General features: G+C 46.5%; 5 protein-coding genes across 5 annotated transcripts, besides 1 other annotated feature; 1 reads left to right on the top strand and 4 right to left on the bottom strand.

Moving 5' to 3' along the window:
• Positions 1-491: 491 nt before the first annotated feature.
• On the top strand, positions 492-2,192 carry TSTA_086070 (uncharacterized protein; the record flags this gene model as incomplete). Its single annotated transcript, XM_002478294.1, has 6 exons — positions 492-564; positions 627-828; positions 893-1,246; positions 1,299-1,382; positions 1,435-1,527; positions 1,592-2,192. The coding sequence occupies 6 exons, from the start codon at positions 492-494 to the stop codon at positions 2,190-2,192; spliced, it is 1,407 nt and encodes a 468-aa protein (XP_002478339.1).
• Positions 2,193-2,967: 775 nt separating this feature from the next.
• TSTA_086060 (importin beta-2 subunit, putative) lies at positions 2,968-5,945 on the bottom strand (the record flags this gene model as incomplete). Its single annotated transcript, XM_002478293.1, has 3 exons — positions 2,968-3,059; positions 3,118-5,710; positions 5,844-5,945. 3 exons carry the CDS (start codon positions 5,943-5,945, stop codon positions 2,968-2,970), a joined length of 2,787 nt encoding a protein of 928 aa, XP_002478338.1.
• Positions 5,946-6,459: 514 nt separating this feature from the next.
• Positions 6,460-6,493: a microsatellite.
• Positions 6,494-6,735: 242 nt separating this feature from the next.
• TSTA_086050 (SacI domain protein) lies at positions 6,736-9,752 on the bottom strand (the record flags this gene model as incomplete). Its single annotated transcript, XM_002478292.1, has 3 exons — positions 6,736-8,664; positions 8,751-9,481; positions 9,539-9,752. 3 exons carry the CDS (start codon positions 9,750-9,752, stop codon positions 6,736-6,738), a joined length of 2,874 nt encoding a protein of 957 aa, XP_002478337.1.
• A 797-nt stretch (positions 9,753-10,549) lies between these two features.
• Positions 10,550-12,201, bottom strand: TSTA_086040 (DUF803 domain membrane protein; the record flags this gene model as incomplete). The annotated part of the gene is made up of 8 exons (XM_002478291.1): positions 10,550-11,033; positions 11,089-11,380; positions 11,437-11,597; positions 11,650-11,740; positions 11,799-11,889; positions 11,986-12,011; positions 12,077-12,120; positions 12,188-12,201. The coding sequence occupies 8 exons, from the start codon at positions 12,199-12,201 to the stop codon at positions 10,550-10,552; spliced, it is 1,203 nt and encodes a 400-aa protein (XP_002478336.1).
• Positions 12,202-13,775: 1,574 nt separating this feature from the next.
• Positions 13,776-16,324, bottom strand: TSTA_086030 (conserved glutamic acid-rich protein; the record flags this gene model as incomplete). The annotated part of the gene is made up of 2 exons (XM_002478290.1): positions 13,776-15,251; positions 15,308-16,324. The coding sequence occupies 2 exons, from the start codon at positions 16,322-16,324 to the stop codon at positions 13,776-13,778; spliced, it is 2,493 nt and encodes an 830-aa protein (XP_002478335.1).
• Positions 16,325-16,358: the final 34 nt, after the last annotated feature.

The raw sequence follows: 16,358 nt of genomic DNA, 5'->3' as shown, positions 1-16,358 counted from the left end.
CATTATTTTTACATGAATTGTTTATCTCTCAATACATGTAATTTACGTGTGTATCTGTATCGTGACAATACGTCTGAGACCCAAGGTAATAAATCGTAGCCACTCCAACCACTCAACTTCATGAAAAGAAACATCGGATTGACTTCCGTGTATTTCGCTTTTGTCGAACGAGACATGTGAATTGGTTTAACGGTCTCGTGGTGAATGTTGATGGCTCAAGATGGAGCTCAGATGGCGCAATTTCTCGGGCTCTGCTGAAGAAACGAGAGATACCGAGAGATGCCCTACGTAAGTATCTGCCCCGCGATGGACTACTGCAGATAATACTTAGTGAGGTACATGAGAACGTATAATTAGTTGCGTGACATAATTTAGCAAGAGGGGTAGTAAGGACCTTTGAGGATATCTTAAGAATCCCTTCTTTCGCTCAATTTCTTGCGCTCTGGGAGGTCATCTTTGCTGCTTGCAAGATACTCAGATCAATTACCAACATGGCAGAAACAAAACCAAAACCATGGATTCTCAATGCCTTTGCCATGTTCTCACCTGGTCACTTAGCTCCTGGTATGTACTCTGCCCAGCAACGCAAAATAGGACAGTTGTGCAGCACTAACAGTTTGAATTAGGGCTATGGAAACATCCCCGCGATCAAGCCGGCGACTTTGCGAATCTTGATTACTGGATCAACCTCGCAAAAATCCTAGAAGAAGGAAAATTCCACGGCTTGTTTCTCGCTGATCATCTCGGAATCTACGATGTATACAAGGGTCCTGCAAATCGTGAACCGGCTCTTCTCTCGGGTGCTCAATTCCCAATTGGGGATCCATTGTATGTACTATCGGACCCCCCCGACACTACTTTAAGCCGAATACTGATGAACGGGCGTCTATAGCCTTCTGATATCTGCCATGGCATCCGTCACGAAGTCACTGGGTTTCGGCGTCACGGCATCCACTACCTACGAACTATCGCCCTATGCTCTAGCTCGCAAATTCTCCACACTGGATCACCTCACACGGGGCCGAATTGGCTGGAATATTGTGACCTCTTTCCTTGACAGTGCAGCAAAAGCATACGGACTTGATGAACAGATTCCGCATGATGAACGCTATGCCCGTGCCGATGAGTATTTGGAGCTTACTTACAAGTTGTGGGAAGGAACGTGGCAGGATGGAGCTGTAAAGAAGGACCCTGAGACAAAGGTTTACAGTAATCCTTCGCAAGTTCGGGGAATCGAACATAATGGGTATGATTATCTCTGAAGCTCGGTACTCTGTATGCTGATTCATCTATTCCAGGAAATACTTCAAGAGCACCGCCGCGAACCAGCTTCCTCCGTCCAAGCAACGAACACCCCTTCTCTTTCAGGCCGGTGCATCATCGTAAGACTTTTATCTTCCTAATCATATATATCTAATTAACTAATTCATCCAGAGCCGGAAAGAAATTCGCCGCCAACCATTCCGAAGTAATGTTTCTTCCTGGTCTCGAACCCGAAAAGACAAGAATAATCGTCGACGACATGAGGTACGATCCAATTTTCCCCCCCTAATCAATACGTCAAAGGAATTTACTCAACTAACGACCATAGAAAACAACTAATCGAAGTCGGCCGTAAACCCGACAGCATCAAATTCGTCGCCGGCATGCTTGTCGTCGTCGACGAAACAGACGAAAAAGCCCAAGCCAAATATGAAGAATACCTCTCTTACGCCGATTTTGAAGGAACCGCCACCTTATTTGGCGGCTGGACGGGGGCTGATTTATCCAAATTCGAGGACGACGAGGACTTTGCCTTTACATCCGTGGCGGGTATTCAATCCTTGATTCAGAGTTGGTCCAAAACGATCCCCAACTCGAATGGATTGAAATGGACGAAACGCCGTATATTGCAAGAATTGAGTCTAGGAGGTGTGCATCCGCGTGCTGTTGGGTCACCGAGTACGGTGGCAGATATCTTGCAGCGATGGGTTGATGTTGCCGACGTGGACGGGTTCAATTTTTCATATACCGTCTCCCCGGGAACGTTCGAGGATATGATTAAGTATCTTTGGCCGGAGTTGAGGAAAAGAGGTGTTATCTGGGATGATTATGAGGTGCCGGGCGGTGCGACAAGGGAGAATTATTTCATGGATGGGAAAGGGCCGAGGGTTCGTGAGGATCATCCTGCGAAGAAGTTTGTGTGGAAGTAGACCCATTTTCGGGTATTTCAAGTCTTCAATTTGTAGAGTATTTATACCATGAGTCAGCTAGACATGCAAAATGAAAAGAAAAAGAGTTCATATAAAGTAACCATCTCCTAGTGAGACGGCTATGGTCTAATCTATCTAAAAAGGTGAACATGAATCAGACCACATAGTCTCTTCAGTTCGGGAATCAAAACAGTTTGTAAATGAAAAAAAGAAAATCGAATATAGAAATCTCTGCTCGGTCTCGTATATGTCCATGACGATGGGAAGTAAAAAGCCAATAACACAGCCAGAGCAAGCTTCCTGCATGGGACATAATCAGCAAACCAAGGGAGACATCTGAAAGAATAAGAAGAAATATGAAAGGATGTAATGTTCCATAGTACAAAAAATGCCAAAAGACAGGGGAACAGTAGCAACGGGCTAACGGAAAGATGTCAGCAATTTTTCTTCTTGAACTTGACTGAAACATGCTTTTTTCGTTCGTGGTGGATGTATAAAATTATAAAGGCTGAGTCAAATGTAGCATGAGGAGAAGCAGTCAAAGAAAGGGAAGAAAAGCATACAAGACGTAGGAATTTTAGGACATAATTCTGGTCGCATGTGTATACTCATGAGAATAAGAGCGAAAGACATGTACTGCGTAATATCTTCCACGAACTTAATAGCAGAATGAAAACTGAAAAAATTAAAGATTATCGCCCGCTGAATGATAGAGAAGAATATGAAACGTAAGAAAGGCATGGGAAAATAGGCCACATAGACATTTGAGATGCGTCTAGATCTGGTAGCTCGACTTGAGTCGTTGAGTTACTTGTGGAGGTAGCGTGGATAGGAAGGAGTCAAAGCTGGGAATCAGTTCTTGGTAACCTTTGAGCACCTGCAAATAAGATTAGCAAGGGCCTTAGAGTTATGAGAGTGAGCTGACATGCCTGTTGAAAAGATTGATGTAGATCTCGGTACTCTTCCTGAGCAAGAGACTTCTGAGGGAAAGAAGCTATACTGGTGAAATACTCGCCCAAACAGCTCTCCATTGCTTGTGGGTTGTGCATCACAACGCGGTTGAAGCCAAGGAACGCAGTCGCCTTTTCGCGTGAAAAGTCAACTTTCGTCATGGACTTAATAAACTCCTGAGCAAACTGTTGCAAGTGTGGAGCAAGCAACTCTGATTTGCTGATACCCAATCGGCCTAGAGCCACTGCAGCATTCTCATTCACTGAATCAATGACCATTTCGTTGGAGATGATAGCGAGCAATGCAGGATACAGCTTTTCGAGCCAAGGTCCCAGATCAGCCTTTTCGTCCAAGGCGATTTCACCGAGAGACCAGCAAGCATTGTTGACAACACTGAAAGCCGTTTCGTCTACGAGCGACTCGAGATCAAGTTGTTTGATTAATACAGGCATGATGGTTGGAATGTATGGTTGGAGCTGTGGGAAAATATGGATGGCACAGTCGCCCAGCAAAGCGTACGATGACTGGCGCACCTCGTTGTTAGGATCATTCATGCAGTAGCACAGCAGGTCGAAGAATTTTGGCTGTGAGTTTGCGACCAGTTGGCTGATCTCGTTAGATGGAACGGCTTGAATAATAGAACTCATCAAGTCAAGGCTAGTGATAAGGAAATCCTTATCTGGTTCGTCAATAGAAGGATCTTGTGCTGCTTGAACAGATTGCTGAATGTTGTCGTATACAATTTTGGAGCATCGCTGGATAATTGGAGCCGCGAACTGAGTAAAAACCTCTCCATAAGAATTAGCAACGTAACCAAGGCACTCAAGAAGAGGGAAGAGTTCCTGTGATTGGTCGGATATCCTGTTGTATCTATCAAGCAAAGCTGGCATCAGAAGATCGACGAGATGGGGTTTAGCCAGCTCTGACTGGACGCAATCAGCCAAGGTCTGAACACAGTCGTACAAGATATACATGTTGCGATCTTTGTATTTCTTGAAACATTCGACAAATTGTCGCAGGATTGGCTCGCAGTATGGGATCAAGCTGGCATCAGACTTTTCCTCAAGGCTGGCAAATGCAGATGCAGCAGCCTCCTGCACTTTCTTGTTGTTATCAAGCATGCGGCGAAGAATACCTTCCATCATCGGCTCGAAATATTGAGCGGATTGGTTGGGACCTTCGAGATGAGCAGCCCATTCAGAGTATCTACCCAAACACCAGCAAGTAATCTTCCGGACCACAGGTTCCGGGTCGTTGAGTAGAGAAATAAGGTATGGAATCAATTCGGGTAAGTGAGGAGTAACAGCATCCATACATCCATCAGCAACGGCACCAAGAGTCAAAACAGCCGCCTCACGGTTCGGCCACTGTTCATGCCGAAGGGTTTCTTTGAGGTATGGGAGAATAAGGTCGAAAACAGGAGAATGGTAAACGTTTGAAAAGATATCCAAAGCGGCAGCTGAGCACTTCCTCAATGTCCAGGCATCTTCAGGGTCATCGTCATCATAGTCAGTATCATCGTCGCTCAATTCTCCATCTTCCCGCTCTTCGATATGTTCTGGTTTTCCGCTTGCATCTGTACTTCCTTCTAATCTGGAACCCTTAGCCTTCGCGAACCGAGGTTTCAAATCTTCGGCGCGATCCTCTTCTTCGGCATCGTCGTTCTCCGCAGCCAACCGCTCCACCTCATCCTCGTCATATATCATACTCCGGAGCAACAATGGGACAATCTTGGGAAGGTATTGACCAAGTGCTTGTTGCAAAACCGGCTGCTCTCCAGCCGTGAGCCAAAACTCAGCTGCGTCCAGAGCAAGTTCGGGATCTTCATTGTTGTTCTGCTGAAGAATGATATAGTCCACCAAACCCGACATATGAGGAATAAGCTGCTCCGGCGCAATCTCTGCCAACTGCCCAAATGCTTGGCAAACGGTTCGGCGCACGTCTGTGGATGGATCGCTAGCGAGGCGGAAAAGATTAACCATGAAGGTATCAAAATTAGCAATCAAAGCGTGGGGCTTCATCGATAGGAAGATTTGAATTGTGCTGAGGGCAGTTGATCGAATCATCGAACTTTCGTTGCCCGTGAACTCCAACAAGCGAGGGATAATGACCTCCAGCGGTCTTTGACCGCCGTAGTCCTTGTCCAGGATTTTGCGATTGTCTTCGCAGACCTTTGCGACTGCTGACATGGCGGCTTCCTGAGTCTGCGATGTCACGTCACCCGAAGCGTTTGAAACAAGAGACAACAATTCCTGCAGCACTTCAGGCCAGGCAAGTAATCCTCCTTTTTGGATCAATGCCGTTATTATAGTACCCGCGGAGCTGCGAATCTGTGGGTTTGAATCTCGCAACCCCAATAAAGTCGCTCGGCGAACGAACACTAAGCTCTCCGGCGGAATTGCATTGTAAGCTATTTGTATCTTGGTTTTGAGATTGACGGCCGCCGAGAATCGGACAATGTCGTATGTGTTCTGATCCATGTCGACAGCCGCTGGAGGGATTTCAGTGCAAAACAGAAAGGTCAAATAATTCACGAAATCTGGGCTCGCTGTGGCTCTAGTGAGCATCTATACATAGTTCAACAAACATTAGTCCAACCATCCCTTCTGTTTCACTCTTCTGAATCGTGAAATACGACGCGGGGTCTAGATGGGACACCTGACCCTAAGAACGAAAAGAGTAAAGACATTTCAAACATACCATTTCAGCCTGTTTCTGAAGAGTCTTGTTATATGAATCCAAAGAGTCCCTGAGATAGCTGGCGAGCTGCCTCAATGGCTCTTCCTGCGGTTGCCATTCCATCTTTGCAAAATACTATAGACGGACCCGTCGCAGATGATGAAAAGGAACGAACCCACAACAATCGTAATTTCTGAAGGAGAAGGAACAAACGAGCACCAATTATCTCATGTAACTGCCCTCTATTCGAGAAGTTCGACGACTCAAGGTCGGCGCAAAGCTTGATTGTTGGCAACAAAATCTTTCGAGGTGGGAGGAACAGCGGGCTCGGCGGGGAAGTTTTTTGGTTCTTTCTGTCGTAGACAAGACGGGGCCGTCCCTTTGTAAGGGAGATAAACCGACTTCAGCAACAGCCTTTGAGAGAGGATAGGTGAAAAGCAGATGGAGAAAGAAAAGGAAAACTGAAATCTGGGGTGCAGAGTAGACAAGCTCACAGAGAAAATAGGTTGTTGTGTAGTCCCCTTTGCTGCCAAATCTGTCTCTCTGTGCAGGTGACTGGCAAGTGGGGTGGTGGTGGTCTGACCGCCTTTGAGTACCCAGCCATATCGCAACTGTTCACATTGTTGATGTACACAGAAAAAATATAAAAAAAAATAAATACAAAAATAAAAGGTTGATAGTAAGAATCAAATAAATTGAGTATGTGACATGATTATAGAGAATTTTGTAAGCATTATTGCTCAAAGCAGGGTTCCCATTGTCTATCTGACAATCTTAACCAACCAGTGACACTGTGTGAGACGGCATCTTTCATCTCATCATGAAATTCTAGCCCAGCCAGATATGGCTACTAATGAGTGCACGACTATATACATATATACCTAACCCAGTTCTGCTGATTATCATTGTCTCATTATGCCCAGACCAGCTTCTTAACATCATAAACAAGCTGCTCCAGATATCCCGTCCTCTTCTTAGCCTCGGCCAGCGAAATAATGTCTTTCTCCTCGATGATGGACTGGCTGTTACTCTCGTCTCCATCTTCTGCTCTTTGTGCTACCTTGATGGCTCGCTCGATCTCTTCACATATAGATTGAATAGCAACCTTTTCGCTAATGGCAGCATCCGAGGACGTGTTGTTGACTGTCGCCGAAGTGGACGTAGCAAGCGCTTTGAAAGCCATCAATCGCAGGGACGTCCGTTTTGTGCCGCTCAGCCAGGAATACAAGTTCCATTCCTCCTTTCTTTCGGACGTGTCTTGGAGATCTTGGCTGAAACTGCTCTGAAGTGACCGCGTGTTCACTCTAAAAGCACTGGAGTCGCTGGCTTGGTAGATGATTACCATACCGACATTGTGTTCCTCGTCGGTCTGAGCATCTGTTAAAACGGAGGTTATGTAGGTCCCATAGTGAATATGTCGAATGTCGCTCAGAGTAATCCGCTCAAACGAAAGGACCTTATCGGTATTCCAATCAAATCGACAGTTATAAAGCGCGGCATCTGTGAGCAATAGAACGGTCTCTTCAAAAGGAAAAGTTCGCAATGTGTTGGGCTGTCGAGGACTAAGCATAGCCCAGCCACCGACCAGCTCCTCCACATGATTGTCCACGACAAGCTTGCTACATGTCTCAATGGCGTTTTGTCGCAATTTCGTGATCGAAATTCCAGGATCAATGGTTTTCAGGTTATCTTGGAATTCGCTGAATACCTGAATGGACACATTACCAAGCAAATAATCAATACATGCCTGGGAGAAATAATCATTGACGATATTGTTGAAGTACCGCGATAGTGTCAAGCCGAAATCGTTCAGTGCTCCCCGATAATTCCTCTTTCTGGTCCGTGTATAATCACCCTTCAAAGCTGCAGTTGAAGAGTATTGTTTCGATATCGCATCTCCATTATCAGCCCAAAGAGTATTAAACCATTGTGTTGATGCGTCGCCCAACAGATCGATCGTATATCCCTCACTCTTCAATGCTTGTTCCAATGATCTCTGGCCAAAAGCGCACTGAGCGACTCCAGTACGATCTAAACAGTCCATGCAGTTAGTGCGTATAACGCCCGTCTGGTCCTTCAATACTCTATTTCCGAGTATTATCGTCTCCCCAAAGTCCATTGAAGTATCAACAAGTTTATCCACAAGGTACTTTACATTTTCGAACTTCATTCCGCGGCACTCATGATGGAAATCGAACCATTCAAAGCCTAATTTTAGATCACCGGACGTTTGGTTCTCATTGAAGTCTCGTGTGTAGGCCTCATACGCTTCGCCAATGTTCAGTTCCACTCCATGCCTATCGACAAGAGACACTATCTGTACTTTGCCGTATCTCCTGGCTAGGTCTCGGAAGTGACGAGCAAAGGCAAGCCGATTTGTCTCGTAGGTATGATGGAGCACAGGTATCGGTTTGAGCGAGTAAGGCGATTGAGTGAAATACAGCGGTATAGATCCGCGGACTTGTATGAGGGAGTATACTTTTCTTGATGGATCCCAACCTGGAGTGGATAGGATTTGCTCGGTCTCTACAGTATTGGCTGTATTGCCCTCGTCATCCACGCCGCGTCGGAGATATCTCAATCCGGGACGTTGGATAGACCTTCGAGATATCAACGTCAGGAGAAAATTCTGCTCCCGTGAATCTTCTGCCAACGTCTCACTTCTGGTCTCCTCTTTGACTACCGTAGCTGGCGGGGGTAAACCTTCCTCGGGATCTTCAACATCTTCAAGTGACTCCGCATGATTCTTTACAGACGCAACCGTGAATTCACGCTGGCCCACGAAACCTTGTATTAGTGGCAACACAAATGATCGCGCCGTGTCACCGCTATCGATAAATGGCTGTATTAAATGTCTATTCCAAAAGTACTGTGATTCGATATTTAGCTTCGGCGCAAAGCAATTCAATGGGAGAAGGATTGTCTTACTAGCCGATCAGCAAGTACATGTAGCGGCAAATGAGCAGCTCGAGGATCCTGACCAGAGTATCGTCGAGTCAAATCATAGTCATAAGAGAAGAAGAAATTGTTAGATGCAAATATCAGTTTCGTATATCTTAGCAATTTAGGCATAAGCTCTAGGGCCTTGCTGGACGTAAGTCGAGACTCGGATTCAACTTCCTCCGCAGCCTTTTCGACAACTGGTGCTGCCTCAGCTTCGGTTGAAACCTCATCGGATTCCGGCGAAAGAGGTTCTCGTTTTGATGGACATTGAACATTCGCTTTCTCGGTATCAAACGGAGTAGGATCGGACTGGGACCCGCGAGATGTCCCCGGTGCTCCCCATCGCTTCCTAGAAAACCAATCGAGCGCAAAACGACTATTACGGCCTTTATTCCCAATAACGTCTTGTGCAACCCCACTTTTTGAAAGCTCCTCCTGAGTATCAGCGCTCACTGCTGGCGTGGCTATTACGCCCTCATCGCCGCTATCAGTCTCGCTACCAGATAGCTCGCTGGTGGAAGCCTGGTCAGACTCTTCTCCACCTTGCTTTGAGATCTTTTGCGCCTGGATGATAGCGCGGTTTGCATCATCTTGGGACGATAGGGGGATAATAGCGACATTTGTAACCGCATAGATCGGCTTTCCCGATATTTGCGCGACTTCCTTGCGCTGTGTAATTGGTATCAGAAACGACGACGAAGCAATATTAAGCAATCCTAATCGTAAATTTTAGCACAGTATAGGGAATTATATCAGCTTGAAAGTGAGCATACCCACGAGCCCATACGCTTCCAAATACGGCGACGTCAGCTTCCCGTTGGATTCTTCAGAAGAAGCTTGCGAAAGCGACGTAATCGACCTCGTCTTGTAATCGATCTGGACTGACAGGTTTGAATTAATCGAATTCCGCTGTCCGCGATCATTCTGCTGTAAAATGAGCCCGTCGACTGTAGCGAAAATAACGAACTTTCTCACGAGACTAGGCATCTTGCGTGTTGACAGCCCCGCTGTCGCAACTTACCCGGCCGAGCAGGAAATATTGATACAATGAGGAACCAGTGTCGTTAGTTGTACGCACCGGAGAGGGTCGGCTAGACTCCAATCGATTGAAGCCGGTCTCGACAAAAGGAAAAGCACTGCATATTGAACGCCAATTGTCAAGTGAATGAAGTGAAGTACATCCGGATGGCTAGATCAAGTGCCCACCTGCCGGATAACGTCAGCCGAGCCTCTCATACTTTGAATAAGCTGCATTCATACCCCTTACCCATCGCCCAATGTCTTCGGAAAATATAAGAAGAGAGCCGGTACGGTACACATGTGAACCAATATCCAAGATGTTTTCTAGAGTACAAAAATTGGGTGACGGTGTGACAACGATATATACATCATGAGCCCAGCGCGACAAAACACCCTCACTGACCTCAACTGAATAAAAGAAGAATTGGTATAGCAAAAGAAAGCGCTGAGACTGGTCATCACCACCACCTGTTTTGGGACCTGATGCAATTTTCCTCCATTCCTGCCACCGATATTCCAACCTACTTATATTAACCGATCCCAAAATTAACGCCAAAAGAATTCAATAAAGTACAGAAACGCAAAGACGGGATTCCACAGGAACCTGTGTCTAAGCTTGGGTCTGGGAAGATAGACAACTCGAAGAAAAAGGTCCATTAAGCATATAGCTGGTTGAAATGTCGTTGAATAAAAAAAGATCATGCACGCATCACGTAATGTCGATTGACTAATCCTTCTGAATACAGTCATGAAGACACCACATTTCATCGATCGTCCTGTTTGGAGTGAAATGATGATCTGCTTTCATCGATATGCGATTTGCGTGTTGACCCCGGAGCACCATCGTCTTCCTCTCTCAGTTCAGTCAACCCTATAACGCCGTTCTCGGCGTCATACGCTCTCATAAGCCCTTCTCTGTCACCCTGTCCATTCAAGAACGCAATGCTCGAGGAGCTTCGCCGATGGGGATCCATGCTCCGGCGTGCCTGCATTGATCGCCTGGTGCCGAAGCTTGCAATTCCATCGGTAGGTACACCGTCGTCTTCGTCGTCTTTCGACGCTAGGGTTTGTCGGCCGTCTGGATCATGTCGAGACAGGTTGAGGAGATACACGCCAGAAAATATGACAAGGAAACCACAGAGGAGAGAGATGGTGTTCACAGCGTCGGTAGTATTGAAACCCTTGAAAAGGATAAAAGAAGCACACAATGTAGCCGTCGTGAAGGTGACGTAGTAGAGAGGATTTACGCTATTTGACCAGTTAACCGGCTAATTGGGCAACAGCTGAAATTTAATGGACTCACATGTTTGTGGAAAACTCGCTCAAAGCTTTGTTGAAATAGTTCATCTGTGTAAGGATGCAGAAAGCGGTGACAATCGCAAAAACGTAAGTTGAAGCATGCGTAAATTGATTGTTGCCGTTAAAAGTAAGTTTCAATGCAATTCCAAACGCCTTGATTGACATCACAGACACCGAACCGACGGTTGAGCAGATAGAAATATAAATGAGAGGATTCTTCTTTCCATGAACTGGCGCAACACGGTAAATCATGACGGTCGAAAAGATCGCTACAGCGGCACAGTAAAGAAGGAAGCCTGCCAATCATCAGCAACACAGACTATGTTATAGTATTCGCGTAGCCGTTGCATACCTGGACTCAGGGCATAGTCAAGAATCTCGTCAATTGTTTCAACGGGCTTGTCCGGAGGCGCATGGAGAACGATAACAACCGACCCGAGAAGGCACATGGCACAACCAAGTTTGCCCAGCGTGCCTAGTCGTTCATTGAGAAAGTAAGAGCCGAGCACAGCACTATTTATTGTCAATTCCCTGACTGCAATAGCACCAGAAGTAATCAACATACCCGATCAAAACGCTTAGAGCTCCTAAAGGTGTAACCAATATAGCCGGCGCGAAAGCATATGCCGCAAAGTTCGCAATCTCTCCAATAGCCACTGTATATATTCAGGATTAGCGGTTTTCTCAAGGCGGTACATTCGTGCTCGGACGTACGCGTAGCTATTCCTCCCCACCATATTGGGCTTCGTAAATATGAAAAGCCCTCTCCTTCGAAGCCGTGAGTTTCCGAAGCGTGCAATAATCCCTGGTATTGGCGTTAGCTGAATTGATCGCGTGAGATGAGCCGGATTCCGTTCGAAGACGAAGAATAAACGACGCCGAAGCATTGTACGTAACGCACTTTTTTAGTAATCACAAAACTAGTTCCTGAATCAGATGTTAGAGGCCAAGGTCGCAAAGAACAGAAGCAATGCTGGATCGAGGAACCTTACCTATCGCTAACGTCGAGACAATGGCCAATGCCAGTCCGACATACCTAAACAAGGCATTGCATTAGACTTCTGGTCGATTTATTTGAAAGACAAAATTGCATCAAGCCCTACTTGTCTGAAACCATATTCTATCACGGAGCTACTGCCCCAACGTATCGAATGCGCCAATCTGGTCAAGATGCGAAGCGACGCTCAATGGCATGCAGTAGTATTCCACATGCACGTATACCCGAGAAACCGACGATGCGCGGTACAATTCCCTGAGTTTTGTATGCGATGACAGCAACGAATTCTAGTGTTGTCGGAGACGGTGAAAAGTATATCGACTCGTAATTAGAAGTTGGATCGTGTAAAAGATCGGAGATGGTGCGGAAATGAACCAGCCACGTTCCGCTAGCCTGCCGTAGGGTTGTAAGAAATCCGGCGCAGAATCACCTCAATCGATCTGATGGCGGGATATGGAGAGTAAATGGGAGAGTGTCTGGTAGCCGGCGAGGTCGATGAGACAAAAGAAGCAGTTGTCAAGTTGTCCAGATCCAAGACAAAGCAAGAGATGTAGTTGGCCGGATCGCTCTCAGTGGGGGGTGCGACGAGTACGCGTGTTTCAAACGAATGACAAGCGGAGGACCGAGGCAAGCGTAAACAGAAAAACATAAAAACACTCTGAAATGAAATAATTAATCAGAAAGATATCGGTGCGTGCGATGATCCTGTGATAGTTCGTCAATGAAAGCGATCAACTGAGCTAGGAAAAGACGAAGCCACAATGTCATTTGATTGACTGGAGTCTGTGTCAGATAAGTGGACGGTCAGCTGAAACTGGTAGGCCTTAGAGCCTTGGAGCCTTGGAGCCTTAGATGGTGTGATGTTCCTGGCGAAAAGGGAAAGGCGCGAAAACGGCCAAAGGTGGCAGTGCTTAGCTGCCTTAGGCCATACGCTAGAGCTACTGCGCGGCCATCCTTAATTGGTCTGAGCATTCAGGGGCATCTCCAGGCGCTCCACAGTTGCTGCAACGCCCTGAAGACGATCTGAAACTGATCGATGACATACAGATATTGCACTGTAGCTAACTTAAGTTACAGAGTAGAGTTAATGAATGAAGCCTGTGTTGAAAACAGCCCTATTGCCCCTCAATCTGCTAGAAAATCGACTATACAGCCCTATATCACATTGGTCCTAACACTGACACTCGTGACAATTACTATGGTCCAAGACCATATTTTATCCATCCCATGTACTGCCGAACGCCGATGATTCGCCAAGGTATAATGAATTAAGCAAACCATGCGCCATCGTCAAATGCAACCCTATGTAGTAGAACAAATTCCTTAATGGAAATAAGTAATAAAAAACGCCAGGGAAAGACAAAAACAAAACAACACAGGGGGAAGGGGACAGATGTGGAGGGACACAGCTAGATCCTGCCTTGGTTACAGGTGAATCACCTCTAGGTAGGAGAGAGATAGGTAATACTGAGACCCGACGTTGACGTACCTATATATCAGTTAAAGTATGACGTATGATATTCACGTACCTTTATGCAAATCACCATCAATCCAAATGTCGCACTGTTTAAACCCTACCAGTCCAAGGCCGTTGCATACTAAGCCCGAGTCCTGGTGGCGATATTGAAGTTGACTAAACATCGAATTGAACTCACAGAGCGACCTCGGATAGAGAACGTGCAATAACAACGACCCTATGAAGACCGAGTTCGCTTTGTACCAGGACTTGACAATCCGTCAAAGTCAATTTCCTCCTCTTCGTCAGCACGGGATCTCTTCCCAATCGTGCTTCCTTGGCGCTTTAGCTCAGCGTTCTGCGTGTCGTCATTGGTAGCAGTCGCTTGTTCCACGGAAGTAGCATGACCATCGTCGATATGCGATTCATCAAGGCCATTATCGTCTCCCGTTTCGCGGTGACTTGCTTGTTCAGTATCGGCAAAAATGTCTTCATCTAAGCTGAGAAGGTCGTTGTCTGGTAGCTCAGGAAGATCTGAAATTTCCTGAGCATAATCGTGGCCCTCGGCCGCGTCGATCTTCGTACCAGTCCACAAGTTATCCGGCATGTCATCGTTGTTATCTACTAGTTCATTCGATGCGGATACTGTTTTGCTAGAAGCCTGGTCGAATTGATCAGCCACGTAGGAGTCATCATTATGCCCATCTTGCGAGACTAAAAGCTCTTCAGTATATTCAACTCCAGCCGCTGGCTCTTCACGATATTCCTCCTCGGCGTAATCGTCATAGTTTTCTTCACCGGTATCTTCACCATATTCGTCTTCCTTCTCGGTGAATTCTTGATCTGCGGTCTCTTCATCATCTTCGTAACCACCTCTCTTGTCATGTTGCTCAGTCGTAGGGGCGACTTCGGATGGATCTGTAGGTCCTGCTGTGGTGACATCATTTTCAGTGGAAGCATGTTCTTCACGATCTTCTTCGTCAACATGAGCTTCGAGCACTACAGCATGTTCATTCAATGAAGGGTCCTGGGTTCCACCGCCAGCAAAGTCAGTACCGCCCGCAACTACGGCATCTTGACCGGTAGCGGTTGATTCCTCCTGTTGTTGATGTTCAGACCCTGCACTCGGCTCGTTGTCTGATGTGTAAGGAGGCACGGTTTGCCCGATATTATCATGTGACTCCGGGTGTGGCTGGGTTTCAGTAAGTTCCTGACCTTCATTGTTGAGCTCACCATCCTCTTCTTCGTCGTGATGCTCCTGGGTGTTGGTCGTATCAATGCCAGCTTGCTCCGATTCTTCATGTGCCTCTACAAAGTCATCCTGAGCATCTTGTTGAAGGTCTTCGCGGGGTGCATCGTGACTTTCAGCCAACTCATCTTCAACACTATTGTTCTGTGCCTCCTCTTCTTCGCGGTGAGTCTGCTCGCCATGCTCATCTTCTTCAGGGTTTTGCTCTGACAAATCACCACGGCTAGAAACTTCCTTGTCTTCACCTTCCTCGTGCTCATATTCTTCTTCCCAGTTCTGTATATCGGAGATGCCTTTGCCTTGCATTGCCGCGTTCAGTAATGCTGCCAACTCCGAGGACAGGTTAGCTCTCGTATTGAGAGTTAGATATAGGGGCTCGGGCTGCTCAATGCCACTGTTACGACATAAGTGGAGGTATGTGTCAACAATCTGGGATAGCGTGAATTTGCATACGTGAGTATTGTCCTATGTCATCATTAGTACTAAGTATGAATAGGAAGGTGAGCCGAGCCATGACTTACCTCGCTTAGTTCAATACCTAGTGAATCGATATGAAACACTAACGATTCTTCATCAGATGCATGATCTCCAAGAATTGTACGGCACTCCTTGAAAAGCCGATCAATATTTTCATGCGCCAATCCTTCGTTCGCAAGGAAGTACGTCTCTGACGTGTCACCATGGAGCGGTGGGAACATGGAAATTTCACTTTCTTGATAGATAACTTTCACTGGGTGAATGTGCGGCTTATGTTGTTGTTCTACAAAATCGTGCTCATTTTCGACGACCACTAGGGTTTCGCCTGCATCGTTTAATCTGTTATTCTCGACATCGTCCGGCGCTCCTGCTAATCTGTCTTCGATACCAGGATCGATGATGGCGGTATCTGAAGGGACTTCCTTGGTTCCTTCGGCTACCTCATGAGCCTCGGCTGGATCATCAGGATGATGCTCGGTAACAGATTCGCCTTGTGCCTCCGTGATCGTAGATGGCTCCTCCACCTTTGACTCGTGTGGTCCCTCTTGAGTCGTCTCCCGATTAACAGTTTCTTGCAAAGCAGTCTGCGTTTCTTCTACAACTTCTTCAATATTCTGCTCTCCCACATCTCTGCTCACTTCCTCTTTCGCCTGATCGTCCGCAGGTTCAGCGGCTTCCGTTAGATTGACTTGATCCTGTTGCGTTGTGAAAGTCTCAAATGTAGAAGGAACAGTCTCGTCATTCTCTTCGTAATCTTCATCCACCATTTCAGACTCGACCGGCTCTTGAGTGGTGAAAAAGGTATTCTCAGCGTACTGCATATTACCATCGTTATTGTAGGTAGAAGTATCAGTAACTGTCATCTCAGGTACATCATCCATCATATCGGAATCATTAGTTAAGTCTCCTGCGGCTGCGCCGGGAGAAGCATCTTGTAGATCGAAGTCGTCGTCCACATTAGAAGGTTGATCTTCCATGATGTCGATATCGATTTCAAAATCGTCCACATGGCCAGTGTATGGAGACGCCATCTCCATGGTGTCTGCGAAGGGATCCTCCATGGCTGGAAGACCGAGTGAAGCAGCGTTCATAAGT

This window comes from Talaromyces stipitatus, genomic scaffold (assembly GCF_000003125.1).
Source record: "Talaromyces stipitatus ATCC 10500 scf_1105507295527 genomic scaffold, whole genome shotgun sequence".
Lineage (NCBI taxonomy): Eukaryota > Fungi > Ascomycota > Eurotiomycetes > Eurotiales > Trichocomaceae > Talaromyces > Talaromyces stipitatus.
This window is presented reverse-complemented; position numbering and strand designations above follow the sequence as displayed.